General features: G+C 39.4%; 1 protein-coding gene across 3 annotated transcripts in view; it reads left to right on the top strand.

The window, feature by feature from the left end:
* rab11fip2 (RAB11 family interacting protein 2 (class I)) overlaps positions 1-15,661 on the top strand; it is a 128,003-nt gene extending 112,342 nt beyond the window's left edge. Inside the window, exons 5-6 of one of the 3 annotated variants that reach the window (XM_072239620.1) lie at positions 10,645-10,833; positions 13,928-14,014. In XM_072239620.1, the coding sequence (XP_072095721.1) occupies positions 10,645-10,794 (150 nt within the window). In that variant the 3' untranslated portion in view covers positions 10,795-10,833; positions 13,928-14,014. Of the gene's footprint in view, positions 1-8,981; positions 10,429-10,644; positions 10,834-13,927 lie in introns of those variants that run through there. The other 2 variants (XM_072239618.1, XM_072239621.1) reach the window with 2 other exon arrangements.
* The last annotated feature ends 11,440 nt before the right edge of the window (positions 15,662-27,101 follow it).

Raw genomic sequence — 27,101 nt, 5'->3', positions numbered from 1 at the left:
TGGATAGACCTCAAAAGAGCAGTGCATGCAAAATGGCCCAAGAATCTCTCAGAACTAGAAACACTTTGCAAGGAAGAATGGGCGAAAATCCCCCAAACAAGAATTGAAAGACTCTTAGCTGGGTACAAAAAGTGTCTACAAGCTGTGATACTTACCAAAGGGGGTGTTACTAAGTACTGCCATGCAGGGTGCCCAAACTTTTGCTTCAGGCCCTTTTCCTTTTTTTGTTATTTTGAAACTGTAAAAGATGGAAATAGAAGTTTTCTCACTTAAAATATGAAGGAAATGTGTCATCTTTAACTTTATCACCCTGCCCTCAAGTTTACCTGGTCCATTTCCGACACCTCCCTCCCCTTTCTAGATCTTTCTGTCTCTGTCTCTGGAGACAGCTTATCCACTGATGTCTACTATAAGCCTACTGACTCTCACAGCTATCTGGACTATACCTCTTCTCACCCTGTCTCTTGCAAAAACGCCATCCCCTTCTCGCAATTCCTCCGTCTCCGCCGCATCTGCTCTCAGGATGAGACTTTTCACTCTAGGACGAGGGAGATGTCTTCCTTTTTTAAAGAAAGGGGCTTCCCTTCCTCCACTATCAACTCTGCTCTTAAACGCATCTCCCCCATTTCACGTACATCTGCTCTCACTCCATCCTCTCGCCACCCCACTAGGAATAGGGTTCCCCTGGTCCTCACCTACCACCCCACCAGCCTCCGGGTCCAACATATTATTCTCCGTAACTTCCGCCACCTCCAACGGGATCCCACCACTAAGCACATCTTTCCCTCCCCCCGCCCTCTGCATTCCACAGGGATCTCTCCCTACGCAACTCCCTTTCTCCCTTTTCCATTCGTCCCCCCCATCCCTCCCCACTGATCTCCCTCCTGGCACTTATCCGTGTAAGCGGAACAAGTGCTACACATGCCCTTACACTTCCTCCCTTACCACCATTCAGGGCCCCAAACAGTCCTTCCAGGTGAGGCAACACTTCACCTGTGAGTCGACTGGGGTGATATACTGCGTCCGGTGCTCCCGATGTGGCCTTTTATATATTGGCGAGACCCGACGCAGACTGGGAGACCGCTTTGCTGAACATCTACGCTCTGTCCGCCAGAGAAAGCAGGATCTCCCAGTGGCCACACATTTTAATTCCACATCCCATTTCCATTCTGACATGTCTATCCACGGCCTCCTCTACTGTAAAACACTCAGGTTGGAGGAACAACACCTTGTATTCCGTCTGGGTAGCCTCCAACCTGATGGCATGAATATCGACTTCTCTAACTTCCGCTAAGGCCCCACCTCCCCCTCGTACCCCATCTGTTACTTATTTTTATGCACACATTTTTTCTCTCACTCTCCTTTTTCTCCCTCTGTCCCTCTGAATATACCTCTTGCCCATCCTCTGGGTCCCCCTCCCCTCCCTTGTCTTTCTTCCCAGACCTCCTGTCCCATGATGCTCTCGTATCCCCTTTTGTCTATCACCTGTCCAGCCCTTGGCTCCATCCCTCCCGCTTCTGTCTTCTCCTATCATTTTGGATCTCCCCCTCCCCATCCAACTTTCAAATCCCTCACTCACTCTTCCTTCAGTTAGTCCTGACGAAGGGTCTCGGCCTGAAATGTCGACTGCACCTCTTCCTACAGATGCTGCCTGGCCTGCTGCATTCACCAGCAACTTTGATGTGTGTTGCTTGAATTTCCAGCATCTGCAGAATTCCTGTTGTTTATCTTTAACTTTATGCCTTTTGGAAATCAGTTCATCTTTTAGTTGCTTAGCTATTCATAGTAACAGAAATTTTGACCATGGGTGTCCAAACTTTTGCATACCACTGTATAACGAAAAAAAATAAGTGGTCCCAATACTGACCCCTGCCGAACATTACTCGTCACCGACAGCCAACCAGAAAAGGCTCCCATTATTCTCACTCTTTGCCTCTTGCCAATCAGTGAATCCTCTATCCGTGCTGATAAGCAGCCTCATGTGCTGCACCTTGGTCTTTTTAAAATCTAATCACACAATATTAACCGATTCCCCTTTGTCTATCCTGCTTGTTATTTCCTCAAAGATCTCCAACAGATTTGTCAGGCAAGATTTTCCCTTAAGGAAACCATGCTGACTTTATCATGTGCCTTGAAGTAACCTGACTCCAGCATCTTGCTAACCACTGAAGTCAGGCTAACTGGCCTATAATTTCCTTTCTTCTGCCTCCCTCCCTTGTTGAAGAGTGGAGTAACATTTGCAATTTTCTAGTCCTCTGGAAGCATTGCAGAATCTAGTGATTCTTGAAAGATCATTATTAATGCCTCCTCAATCTCTTCAGCTACCTCTTTCAGAACCTTGGGATGTAGTCCATCTGGTCCAGGTGATTAATCTACTTTAAGAACTTGCAGTTGCTTCTGCCCCGACACTCTCGAATTTCCAGCATACTGTTAGTGTCTTCCACAGTGAAGACTGATGCAAAATTCTTATTCAGTATATTATCCAAAATATTATATTTGGTAAAGGGACTTAAACTGCCTATCAAAGGATTAATCAACATAACTATATTGAGAATCTCAGTGAAGCTGTTCAAACATGTAGCCATTACCCAATTTAAAATACAGTTGCAGGTTGTAATCTTGTAAGATTAACTGCAATGAATTGGCAATTGCTGTAAATATTCTGAGAACTAGTGTCAAGATCTGACTTTTGTCATGTTCTTTCAATTATTTTGGGAGCCTTTATTTTTATGTAAAGTGTAAAATAAATTTCCTGTTTAATTACAGTTGTTAAAATATCATGTTTTTATTAATTTTTAATGAAGATGTTTTAATGGCAAGGGGATACTATAAAATTATCTGTACAGGGAAGAGTGCCAAGTTGGCTCCACACCACCCTTTCATTTTGCATAGATTCAGTTGGTACATAATTCATGTGATTGTCATTGAAGTTTCAGGATAAATTTGTTTTCTGTTCCCCCTCATTAGGTACCCTTCGTTCTGGGTGTGTGTATAATAATTAGATCTACTGCCATCTCTGAACTAATGCCAGTATCTGTTTCCAAAAAGTGATATTTAAACAGGAGTAGCTGCCAGTTGAGAGTTTTTTGAAAACTCCTTAATACCTAATTAAATACTAAAGGTTAGACAAGGGAGTAAAACAATAGATGAGAAAGTAACTATACCAATATTCCCAGAGTAAAGTTCCTTATTAGAACAGTAATGACAAGATCACTGCATGCCTTATTTTCCACCCTAACAGACTAATTCAAACTCCTTCAGATACTTGGGTGCATTGTTTGACATGCCTAAAAATAAATTATTTCAATATAACAAGAAAGGATTTTGCATCATTTCTCATTTTAATATTAGACAGTTTTACAATCTGGATTGGCTTACAACAGTTACAAACAGTACTTTTAGAAATAACTGTAATTACAACTTCCAGAAAGAAATCCAATATCACATTTGGATATATTCAAAGAATGTTTCAGAATTGTAAATCGCATTCTTTTACATTAATTTATCTTCATCTACAGATTGTACAAACTTCTTCCAACAGAGTAAGTTGAGAGAAGCAGTATTTTGGACATAAATTTTTGTTCTGAAAGCTTAAGAATGATTTAGTGCCTGAATCAGTTTCTGCTATTAGATCATGAGAGAAAGATTTAAAGGGTAAGGATTAGCTTTACTTGTTACATGTATGCAAAAACATCGAGAGAAATACATAGTTTGCTTCAATGACCAACATAGTCATATGATGTGCTTGGAGCAGTCTGCAAGTGTCACCCTGCTTCCAGCACCAACATAGTATACCCACAAATTATTAACCCTAACCATAAGGCATAAGAGCGGAATTAGGCACCTCGGCCCATTGAGTTTACTCTGCTATTCCATCATGGCTGATTGATTATCCCTTTCCATAAGACCATAAGATTTAGGAGCAGAATTAGACCATTTGGCCCATTGGTTCTGCTCTTCCATTTCATCATGGCTAGTCCAGTTTTCCTCTCAACCCCATTCACCTGCCTTCTCTCTGTAACTTTTGACGCTCTGCGTAACCAAGAACCTATCAACTTGTGCTTTAAATATGCTCAGTGACTTGGCCTCCAGAGCCATCCATGGCAATGAATTTCACAGATTCACCACCCTCTGGCTAAAGGAATTCTTTCTCATTTTTCTTTTAAATGGACGTCCCTCTATTCTCAGGCTGTGCCCTCTTGATTCTCCCACTACCAGAAACATCCTCTCCATATCCACACCACCTAGACCATCAATATTCGATAGGTTTCAATAAGATTCCCTCTCATTCTTCTAAACCCCAGCGACCACAGGCCCAGAACCACCAAACGCCCCTCATATGATGAGCCTTTCATTCCTGGAATTATTCTTGTCAACATCCTCTGCACCATATCCGATGCCAACACATCTTTTCTTAGATAAGGGGACCAAAACTACTCTCAATACCTCAAGTGTGGTCTGACCAATGCCTTATAAAGCCTTACCATCAAATCCTTGCTCTTACATTTCAACCGTCCTGAAATGAAAGCCAACATCGCATTTGCCTTCCTTACCAGTGATTCAACCTGCAAGGTAACTTTCAGGGAATCCTGCACAAGGGCTCCCAATTCCCTTGGCAGCTCTGATTTTTGAATTTTCGCCCTGTTTAGGGTATAGGCTACGCCTCTATTTCTTCTTCCAAAATGCATGACCATTCACTTTACTGGCACTACATTGCATCTGTCACTTTTTTGCTTATTCTCCCAATCTGTCCATGTCTTTCCTGGACTCCCTGCTTCTTCAACAGTACCTGCCCCTCCACCAATCTCTATATCCTCTGAAAACTTGGTCACAAAGCAATCAATTCTATCATGAAATGAAGTGGTCCCAATACCGATTCCTGTCAGGCAGCTAATCCTCTATTCATTTTAATTAGTATCTTTCCTGTAATACCATTGGCTTCTATCTTGTTAAGCAGCCTCATGCACGACACCTTGTCATGGGCCTTCTGAAAATCTAAGTAAACAATATTCACTAACACTCCTTTGTCTATCCTGCCTGTTATTTCCCCAAAGAATTCCAACAGATCTACTGTGAAGGAAACCATGCTGAGTTTAGCGTACACTTTATCATGTGTCTGAACTTCATTCTTAATGGTGGACTCTAACATCTTCTCAAACACTGAAGTCAGGTTAACTGGCCTACAATTTCCCTTCTTCTGCTTCCCTCCCTTCTTAAAAGAATGGAGTGACATTTGCAATTTTCCATTCCTCCAGAATCATTCCAGGATCTAGTGATTATTACTAATGTATCCACAATCTCTTCAGCTACCTCTTTTAGAACCCTAGGGTGTAGTTCATATGGTCCAGGTGACTTATCTACCTTCAGACCTTTCAACTTCCCAAGCACCTACTCCTAAGTAGTGGCAACTACACTCATTTCTGCTCACTGACATTCTCAAATTTTTGGCATTCTGCTAGTGTCTTCTACAGTGAAGCCTTATACAAAATATTTATTAAGTTCATATGGCATTTTTTGTCCCCCATTGCTACCTCTCCAGCATTATTTTCCAGTGGTCCAATATCCACTGTCAGTTCTCTTTTACTCTTTATATATGATAAAAATAAACTTTCAATACCCCCTTTCATATTTTTGGCTAGCTTACCTCCATATTTTATCTTTTCTCTCCTTGTTTTTTTAAATTTGCCTTCTGTTAGTTTTTAAAAGCTTCCCAATCTCTACCTTCCCACTAATTTTTGCTATATTTCATACCCTCTCTCTAGCTTTTATGCTGCCTTTGACTTCCCGTGTCACCCACGGTTACCTCATCCTCCTCTATGAGTGGCATGCAAAAGTTTGGGCACCCCGGTCAAAATTTCTGTTACTGTGAATAGCCAAAGTGAGTAAAGGATGACCTGATTTCTAAAAGGCATGAAGTTAAAGATGACACATTTCTTTAATATTTTAAACAAAATTAAATTTTTTATCTCCATCTTTTACAGTTTCAAAATAAAAAAGGAAAAGGGCCTGAAGCAAAAGTTTGGGCACCCTGCATGGTCAGTACTTAGTAACACCCCGCTAGGCAAGTATCACAGCTTGTAAAGGCTTTCTGTAGCCAGCTAAGAGTCTTTCAATTGTTGTTTGGGGGATTTTTGCCCATTCTTCCTTGCAAAAGGTTTCTAGTTCTGTGAGATTCTTGGGCCGTCTTGCATGAACTGCTTTTTTGAGGTCTATCCACAGGTCCTCGATGACGTTTTGGTCAGGGGAGTGTGAGGGTCACGGCAAAACCTTCAGCTTGCGTCTCTTGAGAGGTCCATTGTGGATTTTGAGGTGTGTTTAGGATCATTATCCTGTTGTAGAAGCCATCCTCTTCATCTTCAGCTTTTTTACAGACGGTGTGATGTTTACCTCCAGAATTTGCTGGTATTTATTTGAATTCATTCTTCCCTCTACAGTGAAATGTTCCCCGTGCCACTGGCTGCAACACAAGCCCAAAGCATGATCGATCCACCCCCGTGCTTAACAGTTGGAGAGGGGTTCTTTTCATGAAATTCTGCACCCTTTTTTCTCCAAACATACCTTTGCTCATTGTGGCCAAGAAGTTCTATTTTAACTTCATCAGTCCACAGGACCTGGTTCCAAAATGCATCTGGCTTGTTTAGATGTTCCTTTGCAAACTTTTGACGCTGAATTTTGTGATGAGGACACAGGAAAGGTTTTCTTCTGATGACTCTTCCATGAAAGTCATATTTCTGCAGGTGTTGCTGCACAGTAGAACAGTGCACCACCACTCCAGAGTCTGCTAAATCTTCCTGAATGTCTTTTGCAGTCAAACGGGGGTTTTGATTTGCCTTTCTAGCAATCCTACCATCAGTTCTCAGAAAGTTTTCTTGGTCTTCCAGACCTCAACCTGACCTCCAACGTTCCTGTTTAACTGCCATTTCTTAATTACATTACAAACTGAAGAAACAGCTACCTGAAAACGCTTTGCTATCTTCTTATATCCTTCTCCTGCTTTGTGGGCATCATTTATTTTAATGTTCAGAGTGCTAGGCAGCTGCTTAGAGGAGCCCATGGCTGCTGATTGTTGGGACAAGGTTTGAGGAGCCAGAGTATTTACAAAGCTTTGAAATTTGCATCACCTGGCCTTTCCTAACGATGACTGTGAACAAGCCATAGCCCTAACAAGCTAATTAAGGTCTGAGACCTTGGTAAAAGTTATTGAGAGCTCAAATCTCCTGGGGTGCCCAAACTTTTGCATGGTGCTCCTTTCCTTTTTTCACTCTAAAATTGTACAATACAAAAATAATACACTAATCTTGCTTAAAATGTTGAAAGGAATGTTTCATCTTTAACTTTATGACTTTTGGTGATCAGTTCATCTTCTACTCACTTAACTATTCACAGTAGCAGAAATTTTGACCAGAGGTGCCCAAACTTGCGTGCCACTGTTATCTATCCTGCATCTTTCAAACTGCCCCCAGAAACTTCGTCTGTTGCTATTGTTCTGTCTTTCCTGCTGGTGTCAACTTTCCGATCAACTTTGGTGAGCTCCTCTCTGATGCTTCTGTTGTTCCCTTACATCATTGTACACTGATACATCTGATTTTCTCTCAGACTGCAAGGTGACTTCTACCGTATTATGACCACAGGAGGAACTCAGCTGGTCAGGCAGCACCTATGGAAATGAATAAGCAGTTAATGTTTCAGGCCGAGACCCTTCTTCAGGACTGGCTGACTTGAGTTCCTCCTGCTGTTTGTGTGTGTTACAGACGTTCTTCTGCTTATATTATGATCACTGTCTCTTGAGGGTTCCTTTACCTTAAGCTCTGTAATCCAATCTGGTTCATTAAGTGATATCCAGTCAAGAATTGCTTTTCTCTAGTGGGCTCAATCACAAGCTACTCTAAAAAGCCATTTTGTAGGTATTAACTTTGTACGATCCCTCTTTTGGGATCCAACACCAATCTGATTTTTTCCCAATCTATCTGCATATTGAAATCTCCTATGACTATCATAACATTGTTCTCATTACATACTATTCTATTTCTCGTTGAAATTTGTATTTCACATCCTAGTTACTGTTCGGAGCTCATTTTAACCTTGCAGTTTCTTAACTCTACCCACAAGGATTCTACATCTCCTGATCCTTTATCAACTCTTTCTAAGGATTTGGTACCATTTTTCAACAACAGAGCCACCTTACCATAAGACATAGGAGCAGAATCAAGCTGTTCAGTCCATCGAGTCTGCTGTGCCATTCTATCATGGCAGATCCCGGACGCCACTCAGCTCCTTACACCTGCCTTCTCACCATATCCTTTGATGCCCTGACTGATCAGGAAATGATCAATTTCAGCCTTGAATATACCCACAGACTTGGCCTCCACCGCAGTCTGTGGCAGAGCATTCCACAGATTCATTACTCTCTGGCTAAAAAAAATTCCTCCTTGTCTCTGTTCTAAATGGTCACTCCCCCCCCCCTCACAATTTTGAGGCTGTGACCTGTAGTTCTGGACACCCCCAGCATTGAAAACATCCTCTCCACATTCACTTTATCTGATCTTTTCAGTGTTCAGTAGGTTTCAATAAGATTCCCCCCCCCCCCACATTCTTCTAAATGCCAGTGAGTACAGGCCCAAAGCTGTCAAACGCTCCTCTTATGTTAACCCCTTCATTCCCAGAATCACCCTCGTGATCCTCCTCTGGACCCTCTCCAATAACAGCACATCCTTTCTGAGATATGGGGCTTAAATCCATTGAAAAGTGTGGCCTGACTAATGTCTTATAAAGCCTCAGCATTACCTCCTTGTTTTTATATTTTGCTCTCCTTGAAAAGAATGCCAACATTGCATTTGCCGTCTTTACCACAGATTCAACCCATAAATTAACCTTCTGGGAGTCTTACACGAGGACTCCTAAGTCCCTTTGCACCTCTGCTGTTTGAGTTAGATAATAGTCTGCACTTTTATTGAAAATGTATTATTATAATTTCCCAACAGGGTATTGCATCTGCCACTTGTTTGCCCGTTCTTCCAATTTGTCCAAGTCCTGCTGCAGTTGCATTGCTTCCTCAGCATTACCTACCCCTCCACCTATCTTTGTATTATCTGCAAACTTTACCACAAACCCATTAATTCCATTATCTAAATCATTGACAAACAAAGTGAAAAGTAACGGTCCCAATACTGACCCCGAGGAACATCACTAGTACAAGACAGTCCACTTGATTGGTACCCCTTCCACAAGCATCCAATCCCTCCACCATCGATGAGCAGTTACAGCAGTGTGTACTATCTGCAAGATGAACTGCAACAACACACCAAAGTTCCTGAGGCAGCACCTTCCAGACCCACGACCACTGCCATCTAGAAGAATGAGAACAGCAGGTTACCTGGGAACACCACTGCTTGGAAATCCCCCTCCAAATCACTCACTGTCCTGACTTGGAAGCATATCGCCGTTCCTTCAAAGTCGCTGGGTCAAAATCATGGAATTCCCTCCCTGAAAGCACTGTGGGTGTACCTACACCTCAGGGACTGCAATGGTTCAAGAAGGCAGCTCATCACCATCTATCGAGGGCTACTAGGGATGGGCAGTAAATGTTGGCTTAGCTGGCGACACCCGCATCCTGTAAATGAACTTTAAAAATGTTTATTATAATAATTATTATTTCTTTTATCCTTGGTATTTGCACAGTTTGTTGACTTTTGCACATTGCCTGTTTGTCTATCCTGTCTTTAATTGATTATATTGTGTTTCTTGTATTAACTGTGAATGCCCACAAGAAAATGAACCTCAGGGTTGTATATGGTGACACATACATGTGCCTTGATCAGTACAGTCCATCTTTTTTTATACTCTTTCTCTTGTGGTCCTAATCTAAAGTATGCCATGATTTTTTTTGGAAAATAGAGTTCCACTAAAAATATTAAGCTTTTAGCCTAGTTAATTTATAGAGGTATACTGGTGTCCCCCGCTTTTCGAACGTTCGTTTTACGACACCTCGCTGTTACGAAAGACCTACATTAGTTACCTGTTTTCGCTAACAGAAGTTGTTTTCACTGTTACGAAAAAAGGCAGCGCACGCCCCGAACAGCCAAGCTCCTCCCCCGGAACTGCATTCTAGCCAGCTTTGCTTAAACACGTGCCTGTGAGCATCTGTGCTTTATTTCGATTTATTTTGAGCATCCATTAGCAAGATGAGTTCTAAGGTGTTGGAAAAACCTAAAAGAGCTCGGAAGGGTGTTACCTTAGCGTAAAATTAGACACAATTAAGCATTGTGATCGAGATGAACGAAGTAAGGACAAAGTGAGTTTGGCTTGTGGAAGTTGACGAAGATGTTGTTGAAGAGGTTTTGGCATCTCATGACCAAGAACTGATAGATGAAGAGCTGATGCAATTGGAAGAGGAAAGGATAACAATCGAAACCAAATGCAGTAGCGAACGGACCGAAAGTGTAGTCGTCCAGGAACTGAACGTGAAGCAACTGCGTGAGATTTTCACTGCAATTGACAACAATGATTGCAGAAAAGTACGACTTTAATTTTGAAAGGGTATGTAGGTTTAGAGGATATTTGCAGGATGGTTTGAGTGCTTACAAGGAACTGTGTGATAGAAAAATGCGCGAGGCTAAGCAGTCAAGCATACTGTCGTTTTTCAAGCCTTCCACATCAGCCACAGCAGGCGATGAATCTCAACCTTCGACATCGAGGCAGGCAGACATAGAAGATGACCTGCCTGCCCTGATGGAAACAGACGACGAGATGACACCCCAGTGTCCCACCACCCCAACCTCCGACAACTCAGCCTAACACACCATCATCAGTGTGCTGGCTGTCTTCCCGATTCCGGTAAGTGATACTACATTGTACATGCATTATTTCTACTTTATATAGGCTGTGTATTTTTATGTGTTACTTGGTATGATTTGGCAGCTTCATAGCTTAAAGGTTACTGGAGAGAATGTTTCTGCCGAGAACGCTTGCGTGAGATTTTTCGCTACGGGGGACAGTGCAGCAATAATTGCAGAAAAGAATTTCTACTTTATATAGGCTGTGAATTTATCATATCATTCCTCCTTTTACTATATGTTACTGTTATTTTTGGTTTTATGTGTTATTTGGCATGATTTGGTAGGTTATTTTCTGGGTCTGCGAACACTCATAAATTTTTCCCATATAAATAAATGGTAATTGCTTCTTCACTTTACAACATTCCGGCTTACGAACCATTTCATAGAAACGCTCTACCTTCGGATGGCGGGGGAAACCTGTATACTATTCATAATGGTATCATCTTTGAGATTTGGAAAAGGTCAATAAGTCAGTAGCAGAGTGATGAAAGTTGGAGTATGCACAACTGGCTGGAAGTGGAGGAACACGATGGAAAAGGTTATGAGGCTATGGGAGGTTACAAAGATGGGGAGAGGTTAAGGCTAGGGTGGTTTTAAGTTGTGCCATAATGTGAAACAGGAAAACTATCAAAACCCAGGTAATAATGCCTGCATTTGGTCAGGAGGCTTTGTAAAATATTTCTAATCTTTTTGTTACAAGTTCAGTTCCTGTTAACTTGTAATAATCAATTAGTAGTTTATCTCAGGCATCGGTCAGTCAAAATGCAGCAGTTTTAGTTTGATCAGGCTACTGACTGTGGGAGGCCAGTTGTGACAGCTAAGTAAATTAGGTTAAGGGAACAAAAAATGCTTTGAGAAAGTATAATCTAATTAGGATGCTGATAAATTTAATTATATGTATACCTCAATTTGAACTTGCTACTCTCTTATTTAATATTTAAAGAAAAATATTTTCCCTTTTGATAATTGAATTAGCTATTTTCTTTGAGATTGTCATTTCAGCCTATTGGAAATTATTTAGTAAAAATGTAATGGGTGCCTGTTTAATTTTTTGTTCATTGAACAATGTCATTCAAACAGGGGTCAAATAATTTGGTGGTATAAGGCAACATCCTCAAGCTCTACAATTGTAATATGGTGCAGATATGGTCCAGAGTTGGTGATCTGATGGTAGCGAATGGACAAAACATTCCAAAGTTTAATATTGTATAAAACCCTAATGCTATCAAATTGAAAGCATTTAAATCCTAAAGTTGCTACCAAAATTTCTATTGATTATGTTCAGTCAAACAGTCCTGTCTGTAGACAACTGCCAACATTTTCAAGATTCAAGATTGTTGTCATTCTTCGGTAAAGGAGAACAAAATGATTATTATTACGGATCCGATGCAGCAGCAAACGAACAATCATAAAGAACACAATAATAAAAACTAAATCAAAAGCAATCTTACAAAACAGCATACAAGTTCCTGTTATATGCACAGAATGATTGTATGTACATAAAGTGGTGCTAGGTGATGTGTGTGTATGTAGTGGTAGTGGGGTGGGTTAATAGGTGGAGGTGTTTTACAGCCTGCCAGCTTGGGAGAGGTAACTGTTTGTGAAGATTTCCTCTTTCATGAAAATCCTAAACTTGCTGGCACCAGCTGGCATTTCCTCATAAAATCCAGCTTGCTGTGAAAGGTTACTTTTTCAGGTCGCCTTCAGGTTCGTAATTAGCCGCGCACATTTCTGTATGGAAGAATTAGTCCAATCACACAAGATTGTCCTTCAATGAAGTATTTCGGTATACTGAGCAAAATGGAACTAATTTTGAACCATTACATTCATGATCCAAGAGTGATGGTTAAATACAATTTATAAGTTAATATATTATTTCTCAATAATAATTCTGGTTATTCATTTAAGACCATCGTGAATTCCTTCCCCCTCATCTCAGTGAAAATGTGGAAGTATTAATCAAGGATTCACACACTAATTATCAGTACACAGATACAGCTAATAAAAAGGACAAAGCTAATATTTTTGGTTATTAGTTATAAATCTGCCCAAATGTTCAGGTGATTTTGCCAAGTATATTTTACTTAGTATTAGTTCAGATAAGAGAGAAAGATCAATCTGTATTTTTTCATGCATATTAAATGTTTTGTAAAATGAGTTATATAAAAGTGTCTGTTTTTAAATATCAAATTACTTCTAATGTTCAATTTGTACATCCAAGTAAGGTATTCCTCTTCATGACCACAGCAGCTGTAAATATGCAATTAAAGCAGTGCTGTGAATACTCAGCAGGTCTGGCAGAAGCTTCTGAGAAAGAAACAATTAACATATCAGGTTGATGACCTTCCCTGATAGGAAAAGAAAGAAAAGAGATAGCTTTAGTATTGCAGAGAAAGGAGGGGTGAGGCAGGAGTTCTTTAAGTGCCTTGGCTTTTAGATAAACTCCCTTTCCATTGGTTTCCAACAACATTACTGTTCAAACTCTTTCAGTGTTTGTAGATCTCTGCTTTTTGCAAGGATAATAGTGCTTCACTTCATGTTTTAAATGATTCAGTTTGTTTAGGAATTTTTATGTGTGTGTAACTAAGTTTACTGCTCTCTAATATGTGCTGTATGAGCCTTGTGCTGTGTATGGCCATTGGTACTGTGTTTCACACCTTGGCCCTGGAGGAGTGCTGTTCCGTTTGCCTGTATTCATGTACAGTTGAAAGATAATTAAACTACAACTTGAATTTAATTACAGCAACAGTCTTAAATGAATGAGAAGATTGGTAGTTCTGACTGTTCACTGAGCCTGGAGGCTAGGTCACAAACGTTTCATCACCAGTAGAGATGACATTATCAATGTGCTGTTGTGTGTATTTTTTTGCCAAGCACTGATAATGTCACCTTGACTGGTGACAAAAGATTTGTGACCTAACCTCCAGGCTTGACAACAACCCTAAAACAACAGTTACTGTGTGTCAGCCCGAAGTGCCAACTCCATGCTGCCTGACCTGCTGAGTTCCTACAGCACATTGTGGCTGTTGCTTGAGTCCTTGATGTTAGGAAGATAAAAATGTATACAATCTAACGTTAGTTTCTGGTTTCAGGATCCCAGCCTCCTTACCACTACATATCGTAATTTATCCTATGATGAACTGATCTATGAACTGATGAAATACAAAGAACTTGTTAAAAGGAAGGACAGCCAAATCCGGGAACTTGAGGATTACATCGATAACCTCCTTGTACGAGTAATGGAGGAAACTCCTAGCATTCTTAGAGTACCATATGAACCATCTAGAAAAGCTGGAAAGCTGTCGAAAAACAAATGATTCAATTAATATTTTGGAATTGATCAAATGTATTTGGTGTCTGTTGAATCAACTCTGAAAACTTGCGTAATCCATAAACAGGTAAAGAATTTCTAGAGCAGAGATACTGCAAAAGCTTTCTGTAGTGAGTATTGAATGTTTACTGCCAAGCAGAATAGAATCTGTACATCTTTCATTACTTCCCAAGTAGACTAACCCTAAACATGAACTTAACTTAAAAATTGTTTCTTTTCAAAGTTAGTTCATTCATGTATGGATAAGATATTAATAGGATGTTACAAAGTGAAATCACTGAGTTAGATTGATCGCAGAAGAGCCTTGGTTCTGCATCACTCACAAGCTGATCTCACAGATGTATTTTTGTATTATCTAACTAGAATGTAGCAGCAATAGAATGATATAGTAATCGGAAATGAAGATGGTCACATTGTGAATTACATTTAAATGGTTGTTGTTCTGATTGCATACCTCAGAAGGGTCTTGCATTCATTTTGAAGAATGTTCGTGCTTCCTTTTATGTTATGAAAGCCATTCTCTTACTTGAATCTTGTGAAGCGAAATGTCAATACACCATTTGATGCCAAAATTGATCCTTTAATACTTGCCTATTACTTGATTATATATTGTGTGTCTATGTGCTTTGGGAAAGGGTCTCATTCATTTATTTTGTGAAGCAAAGATAAATTTAGTGCTGTGCTTTGTATTGCAAAATTTGTAAGGGTTAATTTGAATGTATTTGAGCAAGATGTCAGTATATTGAACAGTGTCAAGTTAATCACTTTGTTTTTCTCAATTATCTATTGTATTTGAATCTTACAGTTCTAGAACAAAATACTTCTTTGAAGCTTGTTTTCATACACATTTCCACATGTATTTGCCTAATACTGCATTGCAAATCCAGTTTTTTCTACATTCATTTTGTTGTCGGATTTATCTTGCTCTAATGAAAGTGTACAGTAAAATACAATGAGCATTATTTTTGCAAAAAAAATTATTTATTGAATACAGAGAATAGGCCCTTTCAGCTCCACAAGCTGCACCAGCCAGCAACCCCCATTTTAACCCAGCCTAATCATAGGACAATTTACAATGACCAATTATCCTACCAAACGGCACGCCTTTGGAACACAGGAGGAAACTGCAGCACCTGAAGGAACTCCACGCAGACATGGGGAGAACATCCTTACAGACAGCAGTGTGAAATTGACCTGGGTTGCTAGTACTGTAAAGTGCTGTTCTAACCACTACACTCCCATGCCGCCCCAAAATATGAACACAACTTAAAATATTGGTTGCATGATAAGATTTTGGTGAAAGGTAGTTTGGCTCTATAAAGATGACAGTAGAATACTATGGTGAGATTCCAGTGAAAGGTAGTTTGCTATATAATGGTGACAATAGAACACTATGATGAAGGAAGGCTGCAAACCACCACACTGTCCTTTCATTTCCTATCCACGAATATCGCCATCTTACCTTGTACAGTGGCATGCAAAAGTTTGGGCACCCCTGGTCAAAATTTGTTACTGTGAATAGCTAAGCAAGTAAAAGATGAACTGATTTCCAAAAGACATAAAGCTAAAGATGACACATTTCTTTAACATTTTAAGCAAGAAGAGTTCTATTCAAAAGGTTCAAAGGAACAGCTAAACAAGCCTGATGCATTTTTGAAACAAGTCCTGTGGACTGTTGAAGTTAAAATAGAACTTTTTGGCTGCAATAAGCAAAGGTATGTTTGGAGAAAAAAGGGTGCAGAATTTCATGAAAAGAACACCTCTCCAACTGTTAAGCACGGGGGAGGATCGATCATGCTTTGGGCTTGTGTTGCAGCCAGTGGCACGGGGAACATTAACTGGTAGAGGGAAGAATGAATTCAATTAAATACTTGCAAATTCTGGAAGCAAACAACGCACCGTCTATAAAAAAAAAGCCGAAGATGAAAAGAGGATGGCTTCTACAATGGGATAATGAACCTAAACACACCTCAAAATCCACAATGGACTACCTCAAGAGACGCAAGCTGAAGGTTTTGCCATGACCCTCACAGTCCCCTGACCTAAACATCATCAAGAATCTATGGATAGACCTCCAAAGAGCTGTACATGCAAGACGGCCCAAGAATCTCACAGACCTAGAAGCCTTTTGCAAGGAAGAATGGGCGAAAATCCCCCAAACAAGAATTGAAAGACTCTTAGCTGGCTACAAAAAATGTGTACAAGCTGTGATACTTGCCAAGGGGGTTGTTACTAAGTACTGACCATGCAGGGTGCCCAAACTTTTTCTTCGGGCCCTTTTCCTTTTTTGTTACTTTGAAACTGTAAAAGATGGAAATAAAAGTTTTCTTGCTTAAATTATTAAAGAAATGTGTCATCTTTAACTTTGCCTTTTGGAAATCAGTTCATCTTTTAGTTGCTTAGCTATTCATAGTAACAGAAATTTTGACCAGGGGTGTCCAAACTTTTGCATGCCACTGTATAGAGTTCACAGTTCAGTCAGTTCCAGCCCAAAGTACTACTACATTTTTATATAGTACAGAGCTTGCACAATAAATGGATCCTTCAGTATTTCAGAAAGAATGCCAACTCTGAGGAATGATACTGTAAAATTTACAAACACTTTACATTTATGTAAAGGACACAACCTTGGTGTTTTAGAGTAAAAGTTGTGCATTTCATGCCAAATATACACTTGGATTTTGTGTGCATTTAAAATAAGCCATAGTCCAAAGTTGCATTTTAAAAGTAAGGCAATAGAAAGCTATGCATATTTGGAGCGTGTGCCTAGGAATTGATGTCACTTAGCCTAATAAGCATCTTCAGATACGGGATGTGTGTTACACATGAAAGCGACCATCCCTGGTGTTCCTCTAGAATCATTAATTGAAAACTACATTTATAGAGGCTTTTCAGTAATGGTGAAGTATAACATACCCCGATTATTTGTACACCTGCTCCAGACCTCGATTTCTTGTAGCTGCTTTCTTTGGATAAGATGGATACTTTTTTTTATTTTTACAAATACATTTATCTTTGTAAATGTTGGGTGCCAATATTGCTTTTGCACTTTTTGTAAATGAAATTTTGCAACAAAATATTTAAATGGTGCACTTGCTTTTTTTAAAATGTTTCACAGAAATGCCACCTTTAAGTTGTCTTGTTCTTTAACTCTTTAAGGTGCTTGTTAGATAACTAATAGTTTAGAGGCAAACCAGTTACAAATACGTAGCACAGGTGAATTTTTTTATTAAGCCTTTGTAAATACAATATACAGAGAAAACTAAGTTGCAAAAGGTACATGAATTTGTGCATGATAATAAGGTGCACATTTAATGAGAACAATGCTTGCTTGAACTCTATGACAACTGCCAATTACAGAGCTGAAGGAGTCAGCGTTCCATTTGCTGTGGGAGTTCGCAGTGCAGTACAATTCCAGCTTTACACAATCTTTACACAAAGACATTTGAAAATGGGTCCTTCAATGGTGTGATTGTTTTCTTAGTCTTTATGTAATAATGCCAGTTCTTGAGGATAATGTAATATTATTCAGTTTTTAGTTGTATTGATTTGTATGAAGACCACAGTAGTTATACTGCACACTGGGGCTTGACCACATTTCAATTACACTTTGACTCGTAGAAATGTTGCATGCAATTTCACAATTGAAAAGTGAATGTACTTCTGGGCTATTGTTTGTAATCTTCTTCTCTGTTGTGCCAATATATCTTACTTGGCATATTTTTACTTTTTCATGACCAGGTTGTTAATTGACTTCAAATACCATTTCTGTACTCCTAGTTAAAGCATTTTGTGATAGAAAGTGTTCCTGTCTTATCATTGCCTTTACTCTCTCTTTACTAGTTTGTGAAATAGTAAACAAACCAATTGAGATCCTTTGCAAAGGAATTGTATTGTGTAACTGGAACAGGTATATGCATTGGTGCTAGGAAATTTTGCATATTTATGCTTCATAATGAATAAGTATAAGCTTTATCAGTTCAGTATCTTAATCAAACCACAAGGCAGTTGATTTACTTCACTGATTAGCTGTTGTGGGAAATTTGACCGTTTTGTAAATAACCTAACACACGAATCCAAATCCACACCTGTATAGGTTACAAGCTACTTCAGAGTTAAGGACTTAATAAGTAAAGTTACAAATTCACTAAAATAATCATTACCTATAAATTGCACAAATTGGGCAAATATCAAAATGGATTAAATGTCTTGAGAGAACCAAGGAATGCAGCTGAATCTTTCGGTTTTATTTTAAGTTGAAACTCAAAAGTACAGTATACTTGAACATCGCTAGGCTTCTTTCTGTTCTGTTGACTTAGGCAAATAGTTCGCTACTAAACAATTTAGTCCAGTACTCTAGCTGGTACTTTCACTGAGTAGACATCACACTTATTCTTTGGTGAAGAATGTAAATTGCTGTAGCTGAAATGCCTCTATTGACTTCAGAATTAACATTGATTTGTACCAGAGTCTTCAGAGGAAAGGTGGCAAAGCTAATTTGCCTGTAAAGTTCTAAAACTTTTCTAACTTAACTCTTCATATTTGATTCTTGTATCCATTCAGGTACTGGCTTTGCCCTATGACCTTGTGTTGTTCAGAATTTATTCCCACTTCCAAGTCACGGCACAGATTTGTGCACAAATCGTGCGTGGGGTTTTCTGTAAACTTTTAAGAATGAGTTAATATTTTGATACAAAGACAGTAGAACATAAATATGAATGTTGCTTTATTCCATTTTATTAAAAAATATTCTAATCTATTTATCATCAGCCAAAAAGTATACTGTATGGACATCCATGCTGTTTTAAGTTTAGTGCTACGCAGTAATTTAAAATATAATGGACAATTTCCACAGTGAAAATTGAATTTAGAATACTACGGTCAGAGGTTTATACACATAACAATGTATTACGCAAGGTTTTTGTTTGATGCTTTTAAATGCATTAGGCATGACCTGCAAGAAGTTTTTTTAATGAAAATCTACATATCTTCCTGTCATTAATTGTATGAATCTAAGGCATTTTAAGTAAAAAGATTCATTTAGCATGCTTGTACTTATGACATATTAAAAAACTAGAAATTTCAGTCAGTATGTTTGTGTTTTTATATGAAATGAGTATTCCATATTTGGTATTGTAAATAAGCTAAAAGTGGCTGCGTGTGGCTTGATGTAGCATGCATTTTATTATTATTAAAGGATGTTTATAAATGGCTTTCAATTTGATTGCATGTTTATAAAAAAATTACAGTGGGTTAAAGTTCTGATGGTATTAATCTATTAATGGTTTGATTGCATTTACAATGCAAGTTGTGGCAAAGCATATCTTTCATAATACATTAAATTTCTCAATATGTTCTGCATTTCTGTACCAACTCATAACTTATCATTGCTAGAAACCAAATATTGCATGTTTCATATGTTCAATAAAGTCTATCAAATATAATATACGATGTTGTCCCTGTTTTATCAGGAGAGTAACGTCTTAAAAGAAGAAATTGAATTCGTTTGATGCTTACATTAAGAATCTTTTAAGGACATGAAGAAACATTTTAAAAAGGTTATTAAGGCAATGCTATAATGTTCAACTTTTGAGTAACTTAAAAACACTTAAAAATAAGGTGCATATCGAACCTGAAAAGGAATTGCAGATTGCAATGTGCATCAAAATAAACCAAAAATTTGCAATATTTGTAAATGTAACCACTTTTACTAATATGTGATTGTAGTTTAGGAGAATTATTCCATTCAAGAGCAATAGAAACAAATATCATTCTCATTTAAAATCTTTATAGCATAGAACTGTGTGTAATATCTTTTAGCTAGCTGAGTTTGTCTTCACTTAAAATTGCTTTCAATATAGTTTTGAGACATTATTGAACAGTGATCTTCTTTATTATCTTTTATAGAATAAACCCTTTGAAGACCAAATTATGTGGAAGACCAATGATAATTGATTGCCATGGTAGCATTGTGGTTAACACAATGCTATTTCAGCTCAGGACATTTCAGAGTTCAATTCTGGCACTGTTCTGTAAGCAGTCTCTGTACAACCTCCCCATAGGATGTGTGGGTTTTCCCCGGGTGCACCGGTTTCCTCCCACAGTCCGTAGACATACCGATTTGGTCAATGTAAATTGTCCCCAACAATCCCTAACAAACCTGATTGAACCCTAACCTAATCACAGGACAATTTACGATGGCTAGTTAGTTAAACTATCTAGTATGTTTTTGGACTGTGGGAGGAAACCAGAGTACCCAGGGAGAACCCACACATTCTGCAGGGAGGACATACAGAGATGTCTTACAGAATGGTGCCAAATTATATTATACGGTATTAAGTGATTTTATTTTGTATTTGTGTTGTCTAAACATCCAAAAATCAGTAAAATGTGTGGGGAGAAAACCAATACAATTTTAATTAGTTTAAGATTATAAATGGTGCTGCTTCAGACATGCTAATTTAGCCCAATTCAGCTCGAAAGTTTGCAAATTCCAGCATGTTTCTGTGAAAGCTCTCAAAATAGAACACCTAGTACAAATAAGTCCTGCTACTGAAGCTAGACTTGAGTGAGTGGTTCTAGTCAGTATGCTCGTTTGCAACTCTGAGGATACTCGTTCTATTATGCTTTTCATTTGGCCATAAGGATACCAAAAACCATCTTTTTTTTTAAAATATTTTTTATACTCACTAAAACCACATATGATATATCCATAATGAGCTTTTGGTTCTGTGATTTGATTTATTTTCAATTAACTTATTTTCACAGTCATGGTGCTCAAAAGTAGAATAAACACATTTTACACTTTTTTAAGTAAATAACTTTTTTTAAAAAAGATGCTTAATCGTATTAATATGGGACAAGTTTCACGATTGGTTTTGCGGTGGAATCATTTACTTCAGTGCTGAGGAGATTTCACTTTTTCTCCATGCCAACTTTGCAGATAATTTTCATGCATTGTGAGAACACCCATGCCAAAGTTCTTAATGTCCATTGAATTTAAATATAGTGTGGGGTGGGATTTATAATGACATTTTGAATTATATCTGCGCAAGATGATTCCAAATTCCAGTTCTAATCTAGTATTGGACTGTAATGAACTAAACAGAAATCATTTCATAAACCTGCTGTTTGGTTCTCTTATAGTACAAAATGTTTGATCACCCATTCCCCTGCACCATTTTCTAAACACGAGCACGTTCTGTTCCTTTAATACTGAGATTGTTCTTATTCCCAAATTGGTTGCAGATTCTTCTATTATGAATTAATTATTGTAAGTGATATTTGAAAGAAAAAAGAGTATTTTCCAAACTGCGAAAAGAGCAAGTCCATTGGAAATAGACAAACTGTATCAATTTGGTCATGTTTCATTAAATCCATAGTTTGACTGCAAGAAATAAACTGCATTGCTAATTTAGTGTTTAATTTAGGTTTACATTAATTGATATTCATGTTAAACAAGGTGAGACCTTAAATTAGAACACTCAAACAGTTAATGATACTATATAGCTGGCTTTATAAAACAATTTTAACAAATTACTCAGTACTTTGTTCTTTGCTCAGGTTATTTGATAATTAATAGTTGTGTTGCATTCATTACAGGGATGAAAGTTTAATATACTTGGGTATATCCTCTTCCAAAGTGGATTTAATGTAAATCTGATAAAGGGAACGTTAAGTCTATTTAAAAGGTTTTATACAACGGTTGATTTCTCATTCCTAGAATAACGGAGAGTTGTCTGATTATTTATTTAATATACAAAATCGTGAGTAATGTGCGCTAATGGCTTTTTTGTCTGTTTTGTTGGCATTTAAAAGTGTCCATTAATCTTCATTGAAGGTAGAACCCATGTCATCTAGTGAAGGTTAATAGAAACTGTACTTTTACTGTCACACACAATCCAAACAAACCAAATTGTTTATTATTACTTTTGATTTTGTAGATGTTTATCAATCTCTCTCTGGCTGTTCATCCCATAGGATGATGGTGGATCCTTTCAGTCAGTTAGTGGGGTGGTACCCCACTCCTCAGAAAGGAGTGGATGAGTGTGAGTGGATTTTAGGTGAGTAGGGGGTTGCACAGGTCCAGACTCACCCTCTCGACCATCCCTCCCGGATCCAGCGGCATGGTGGGGTCCAAAACGGCTGGGGGATGTTCTGTTGCAGTGAATGGCCAGACCAAGCTTCAATGCAAGGGATGCCCTTTCCGCGCTTCAGAGCACATGTTTGCTAGATGGCCGTTGACCCTACGAGAGGGTTCATCCGCCCTTTGACAGATCTTGTTTTTCGTTCTGCAGGGTGTCTAGCCACCCTCCTCACCAGGCAAGCCTGGTGGGGGAGCCGGTTTAGTCGCCGACCACCCGACCATGCGACAGGTAGTACTGGGTTCCAGTAGCACGCAGACGAGTGACCTGACCAGATATGTGTAAGTAATCCATCGATGTAAGATTAAAAGCAAATTACTAGCCTCGTAACGTTTCATAAACCCCATCTCCGTTTATCTGAATCCCTTCCGCTGAGTACAGAAGCGGCTCTCACCTGCTAAAGGCTTCAGTGACTTCGCGCATTATCGGCTGGTTTTCTTATTGACTTCAGCGAGTTGAATGTTTTAAACAAAACTCTATGAATAGGAAAATGTGTAATAAATTAATGATAATCCACTTACCTTTGGGTGGGTTTTCTTGCTTTTTTTTCCTATCCGTTTACCTACTGCTAGAACATATGGCTCCTTGGAGACATGAGAAAAGAGAAAAAAAATACTGCAAGCAATTTGTAACATCATCATCAAAGTGGTGTCATTGAAAGAAAAATGGTGCAACTTAATCCCATTCCCAACAAAGGGGATCTTCGCACGGCGACACCTGAAATGTCTATAAACATGCCGTTGTTTAGAGGTCGGGTGGCAAACGCGTGTCACTTAAATAGAAGCGTGCTGTCTGTAATGAAATGAAATTAGCCTAATCTGGTGGTTAATAAAAGCGGATCGATATCCGCTGTCACTTGCAGGTGGGTGATCATTTGAAACGCTTGGAGGGGAGAGTTTAGCAGATGGAATAAAGGTGTTTCATGTAGAAAGCGAGCAGGAGGAGCAGATGCCTCGGAGCCCCCAGCAGCAGCCAGCTGCTCCCTCCATTCGAGTCCTCGCGTTGGACACAGGCTCCCATCTTTCGCAAAACACTTTGTTTTTTAAAAAAAGTAAACCAATCTTGATTGCTATGGAAATTGAAAATGCCCAAAGAAATCAGATGTCAGACGTGGCACGCGTTAGGCTCATGTCTCTGCCATTGTCTCGGTTCTTAGCTGACACGCGTCTGAAAAGAATCTGACAATAAACAGGTGACAACAGAGGCAACACAAGGCGAGAAACTTTGGCTCCCCAAATGTTCACTGATCGCTCGCGCCGTTTGTCTTCTAGATTTGCACAGGCGTGTGCTGCTTTTAAATATTAAAATAAATCTTTCCAGGGTGTTGCAGCTGCAATCTTTCACGACTTTCTGATAACTTTTTCGAAGTACCATTGTGAAATAACATCTTTGCTCGATTGAATTAGGAATGCTTCCAGAAGAAATAAATTCATCCATTTGGCGAAGTTCACTTTATCCGTACGACAGCAGGGACCCGTTCTTCCCTTTACTCCTTCTCAAAGCTTAACGGACCACTTTTAGAAAGTTATGTGCCTGCCGCAAGTTTTTAAAATGATAATGTTCTCTCTGAAGTTTGCATGAACAATCAGTGCAGTTAACTGGCGGCGGTTGTTGGGATTTGCCGGAGGCTCTGAGGTGGCTAATGGTTCTCTGTGTGCCGTTTAAACAGCGGCAAGTGTCTGGTTGCAACAGATGCGCCTATTTTAATGTAAACCCACACTGGGGCACAAGAACAAAATGTGATCTCTTTTCATTGGAAGCGTACTGCTTCCTGCTCGTCTTTTGTCTGCTGGACACAACAGCAGGTTGAACTCGATATATTTTGAAGTAACGGGTGGTGACATTGGTTTCGGCACCATCAAGAAATGAAAGAACTGGAACGCTTAACGTCAACCTGTGCTCAAGAACTACAAAATCGTCGCGACAGCGACAGCTACAGCTTGTTGAAACAATAATGATCAAGACGCGAGGGGGAGATTACCGCAAGAACGGTGGATTTCTCAATCATTCGGGATTTTTTTTCTTCAATTGGTCATTGGATCATAGTGTAATAATGCTTTAAAATGTCTAAGTCCAAGTAATATCAAAGTACGTATATGTAACCATGTACTAACTACCTTGAGACTCATTTTCTTGCAGACATTTACAGGAAAATGTAATGGTGAAGGTGAAAACACTGGGTTAAGAGTTTCTTTCTCATTGAATGGTACAGCTCAGGAGGCCGTTTGGTCTCTTGATAACGAATTCCAAATGACAAATCGTTATGAAAAATTGCATATTCCTAGAACGGTCTGATCGTGATGTTGCCTCTGTTTATTTCGGCTAATAATAAAGGAATAATAATTTCTGCCAAGACAGTGGCGAGGACCTGAAGGCGTAGCCTCGGAATAGGGACATCCCTTTAGAGCAAAGATGAAGAAGAAAATTCTATATCCAGAGGGTAGTGAATCTGTGGGACTCATTATTGCCACAGACGGCTTTGAAAGCCAAGTGATTGGGTATATTGAAAGTGAGGTTGACAGGTTCTTGATTAGTCAGGACGTCAAAGGTTGTGGGGAGAAGGATAATAAATCAGCCACAATGGACTGGCAGAGCACCTGATGGGCCAAATGGCCTAATTCTGTACCTATTTCTTATGGTCTTCAATTTTAAGTTTGACTCCAAGAAGGCAAATGCAGTGTTGACATTTATTTCAGGGGGAATAGAATGTAAAAGCAAGGAGATAATGCTGAGCCTTTATAAGACACTAGTCAGGCTGCACTTGGAGTATTGTCAACAATTTTGGGCCCCATATCTCAGAAAGGATGTGTTGTCATTGGAGAGAGTCATGAGGATAATTCTGGGAATGAAAGGGTTAACATTTGGTAGCTTTGGGCCTGTACTCTCTGGAATTTAGAAGAATGCGGGAGGACCTCATTGAAACCTACCGCACGTTGAAAGGTTAGATAGGATGGATGTGACGAGGATACTTCCTATGGTAGGGTATCCAGAACTGGAGAGCACAACCTCAAAGTTGAGGGGTGACCTTTTAGAACAGAGATAAGGGGGATTTTGTTTAGGCAGGGAGTAGTGAATCTATGGAATGCTCTGCCACAGACGGCGGTGAAGGCCAACTCCGTGGGTATATTGAAGGTGGATGATCGTTTCCTAATTGGTCAGGGCATCAAAGGATATGGTGAGAAGGCAGGTGTATGGGGTTGTGTGGGATCCAGGATCAGTCATGATGGAATTGCAGAGAGTACTCGATGGGCTGAATGGCCTAATTCTGCTCCTAGTTCTTATGGTCATTATCAGATATTGCCTAAACCTGGAGAAATAAGAGACTTTAGATGCTGCAGTCTGAATCAGCAAACAATCTGCAGGAGGTCAGTGCAGTTGAAAGAAAAAGACTTTTTTAATCATTCCCTTCCTTCTACAGATGCTATGAATCTACGAATGCTTATCTTCTTTCTAAGGAGAAACAACCCCAGTTCTCAACATAATTGGAATGTCTCTTCCCTGATATTCCTGTAAATCTTCCTCTTCCTTCACACACCCAGCAAGCCTGACTTCCCATCTTGACATTCCACCTTCAGTGTCATGAGATAAATCATGTTTGTACATCCTCCAATCTTCCTGCTTTTTGCTTGTTCCCGTGGACCTTACATGATGTTTCAATCATGCACACTTATCATTAACACAAAATGCAGTTTGTAACATTGGTCATCTTGAGCTCCCTGGTGTGAACCAATTCAACTCTTGACCTATTCCCACAATGCCCTGGCTGTCTTTGGATTCCTTCACTGGCAGGGTGAGACTAATCACCAATTAGAGCTGAGGTTCCCAACCTGGGGTTCACAGACCCCTTGCTTAATGGTATTAGTCCATGGCATAAAGAAGGTTGGGAATCCCTGAACTAGAGGAACAGCACCTCCTATTCCATCTGTGCAATCCACAGCCCACCAGTATGAACATTGAATTCTCCGATTGCAGATAAAGCACACCTCCTCCGTGCTTTACTTAATCCTTCTGATCCACCCAGTCATGTTGCACATATCCTTCTTTACAGCCCCCAGGCCCAGTTACTCATTATCTGTCCCCTCTCCCACCTGGTTCCGTCCATCACTCACATACTCAACCCACTTGGTCTCTTATACCCTCCTGTTCACCCACTGTTCCCAGATGCTCAGCATCCATCCCTTATTTGGTTCAACTTATTGGCTTCCTTTCTGTTTCATTTGTTTCCAAAATCTACAGACTTTTGCTGACTCTGCTAATCAACCTCCCAACCTCTGTTGCAATTTCAATTCCTCTAGAGTTCATCTGCCTATCAGCTGTTGCTCACCCAGATCCACTTGTTGTTTGCTAGCTGTAGTGACACTGATCCCCCTGCTGTCTTTATATTGCTCACCTCTTTACACTCTCAGTTCTGAGGCAGAGTCTTATCCCCTAAATATTGACTTTCTCTTAACCACCATGGATGGTGCCCGGTCTTCTGGGTTCCTCCAGTAGCTTGTGTTTTTTTATAGGTAAAATCACTCCAGATTCCAGCATCTGCAGCTTCTCATGGCTCCAGTTTGTAACCCAAACTCCCATTTTTCCTTTTATTAACCAGTTTGCAACTCTTTGTAATTTTTGGCACTGCCTTTCTTTCCAACTGCTGACCTTTAAAATAGTTTTAGTGTGTTTATACTGTCGTCTTTATTTTGATGTGAAGTGGTTTCAGCTGTGCTTCAAAAGAAGAGTGCAAGTGTGCAGAAAGGGTGATTTTGGTAAAATCCTCTGAAATCATTTAACAAACATTGAATGTTA

The sequence above is a fragment of the Mobula birostris genome, chromosome 21 (assembly GCF_030028105.1).
Source record: "Mobula birostris isolate sMobBir1 chromosome 21, sMobBir1.hap1, whole genome shotgun sequence".
Taxonomy (NCBI): domain Eukaryota; kingdom Metazoa; phylum Chordata; class Chondrichthyes; order Myliobatiformes; family Myliobatidae; genus Mobula; species Mobula birostris.
This window is presented reverse-complemented; position numbering and strand designations above follow the sequence as displayed.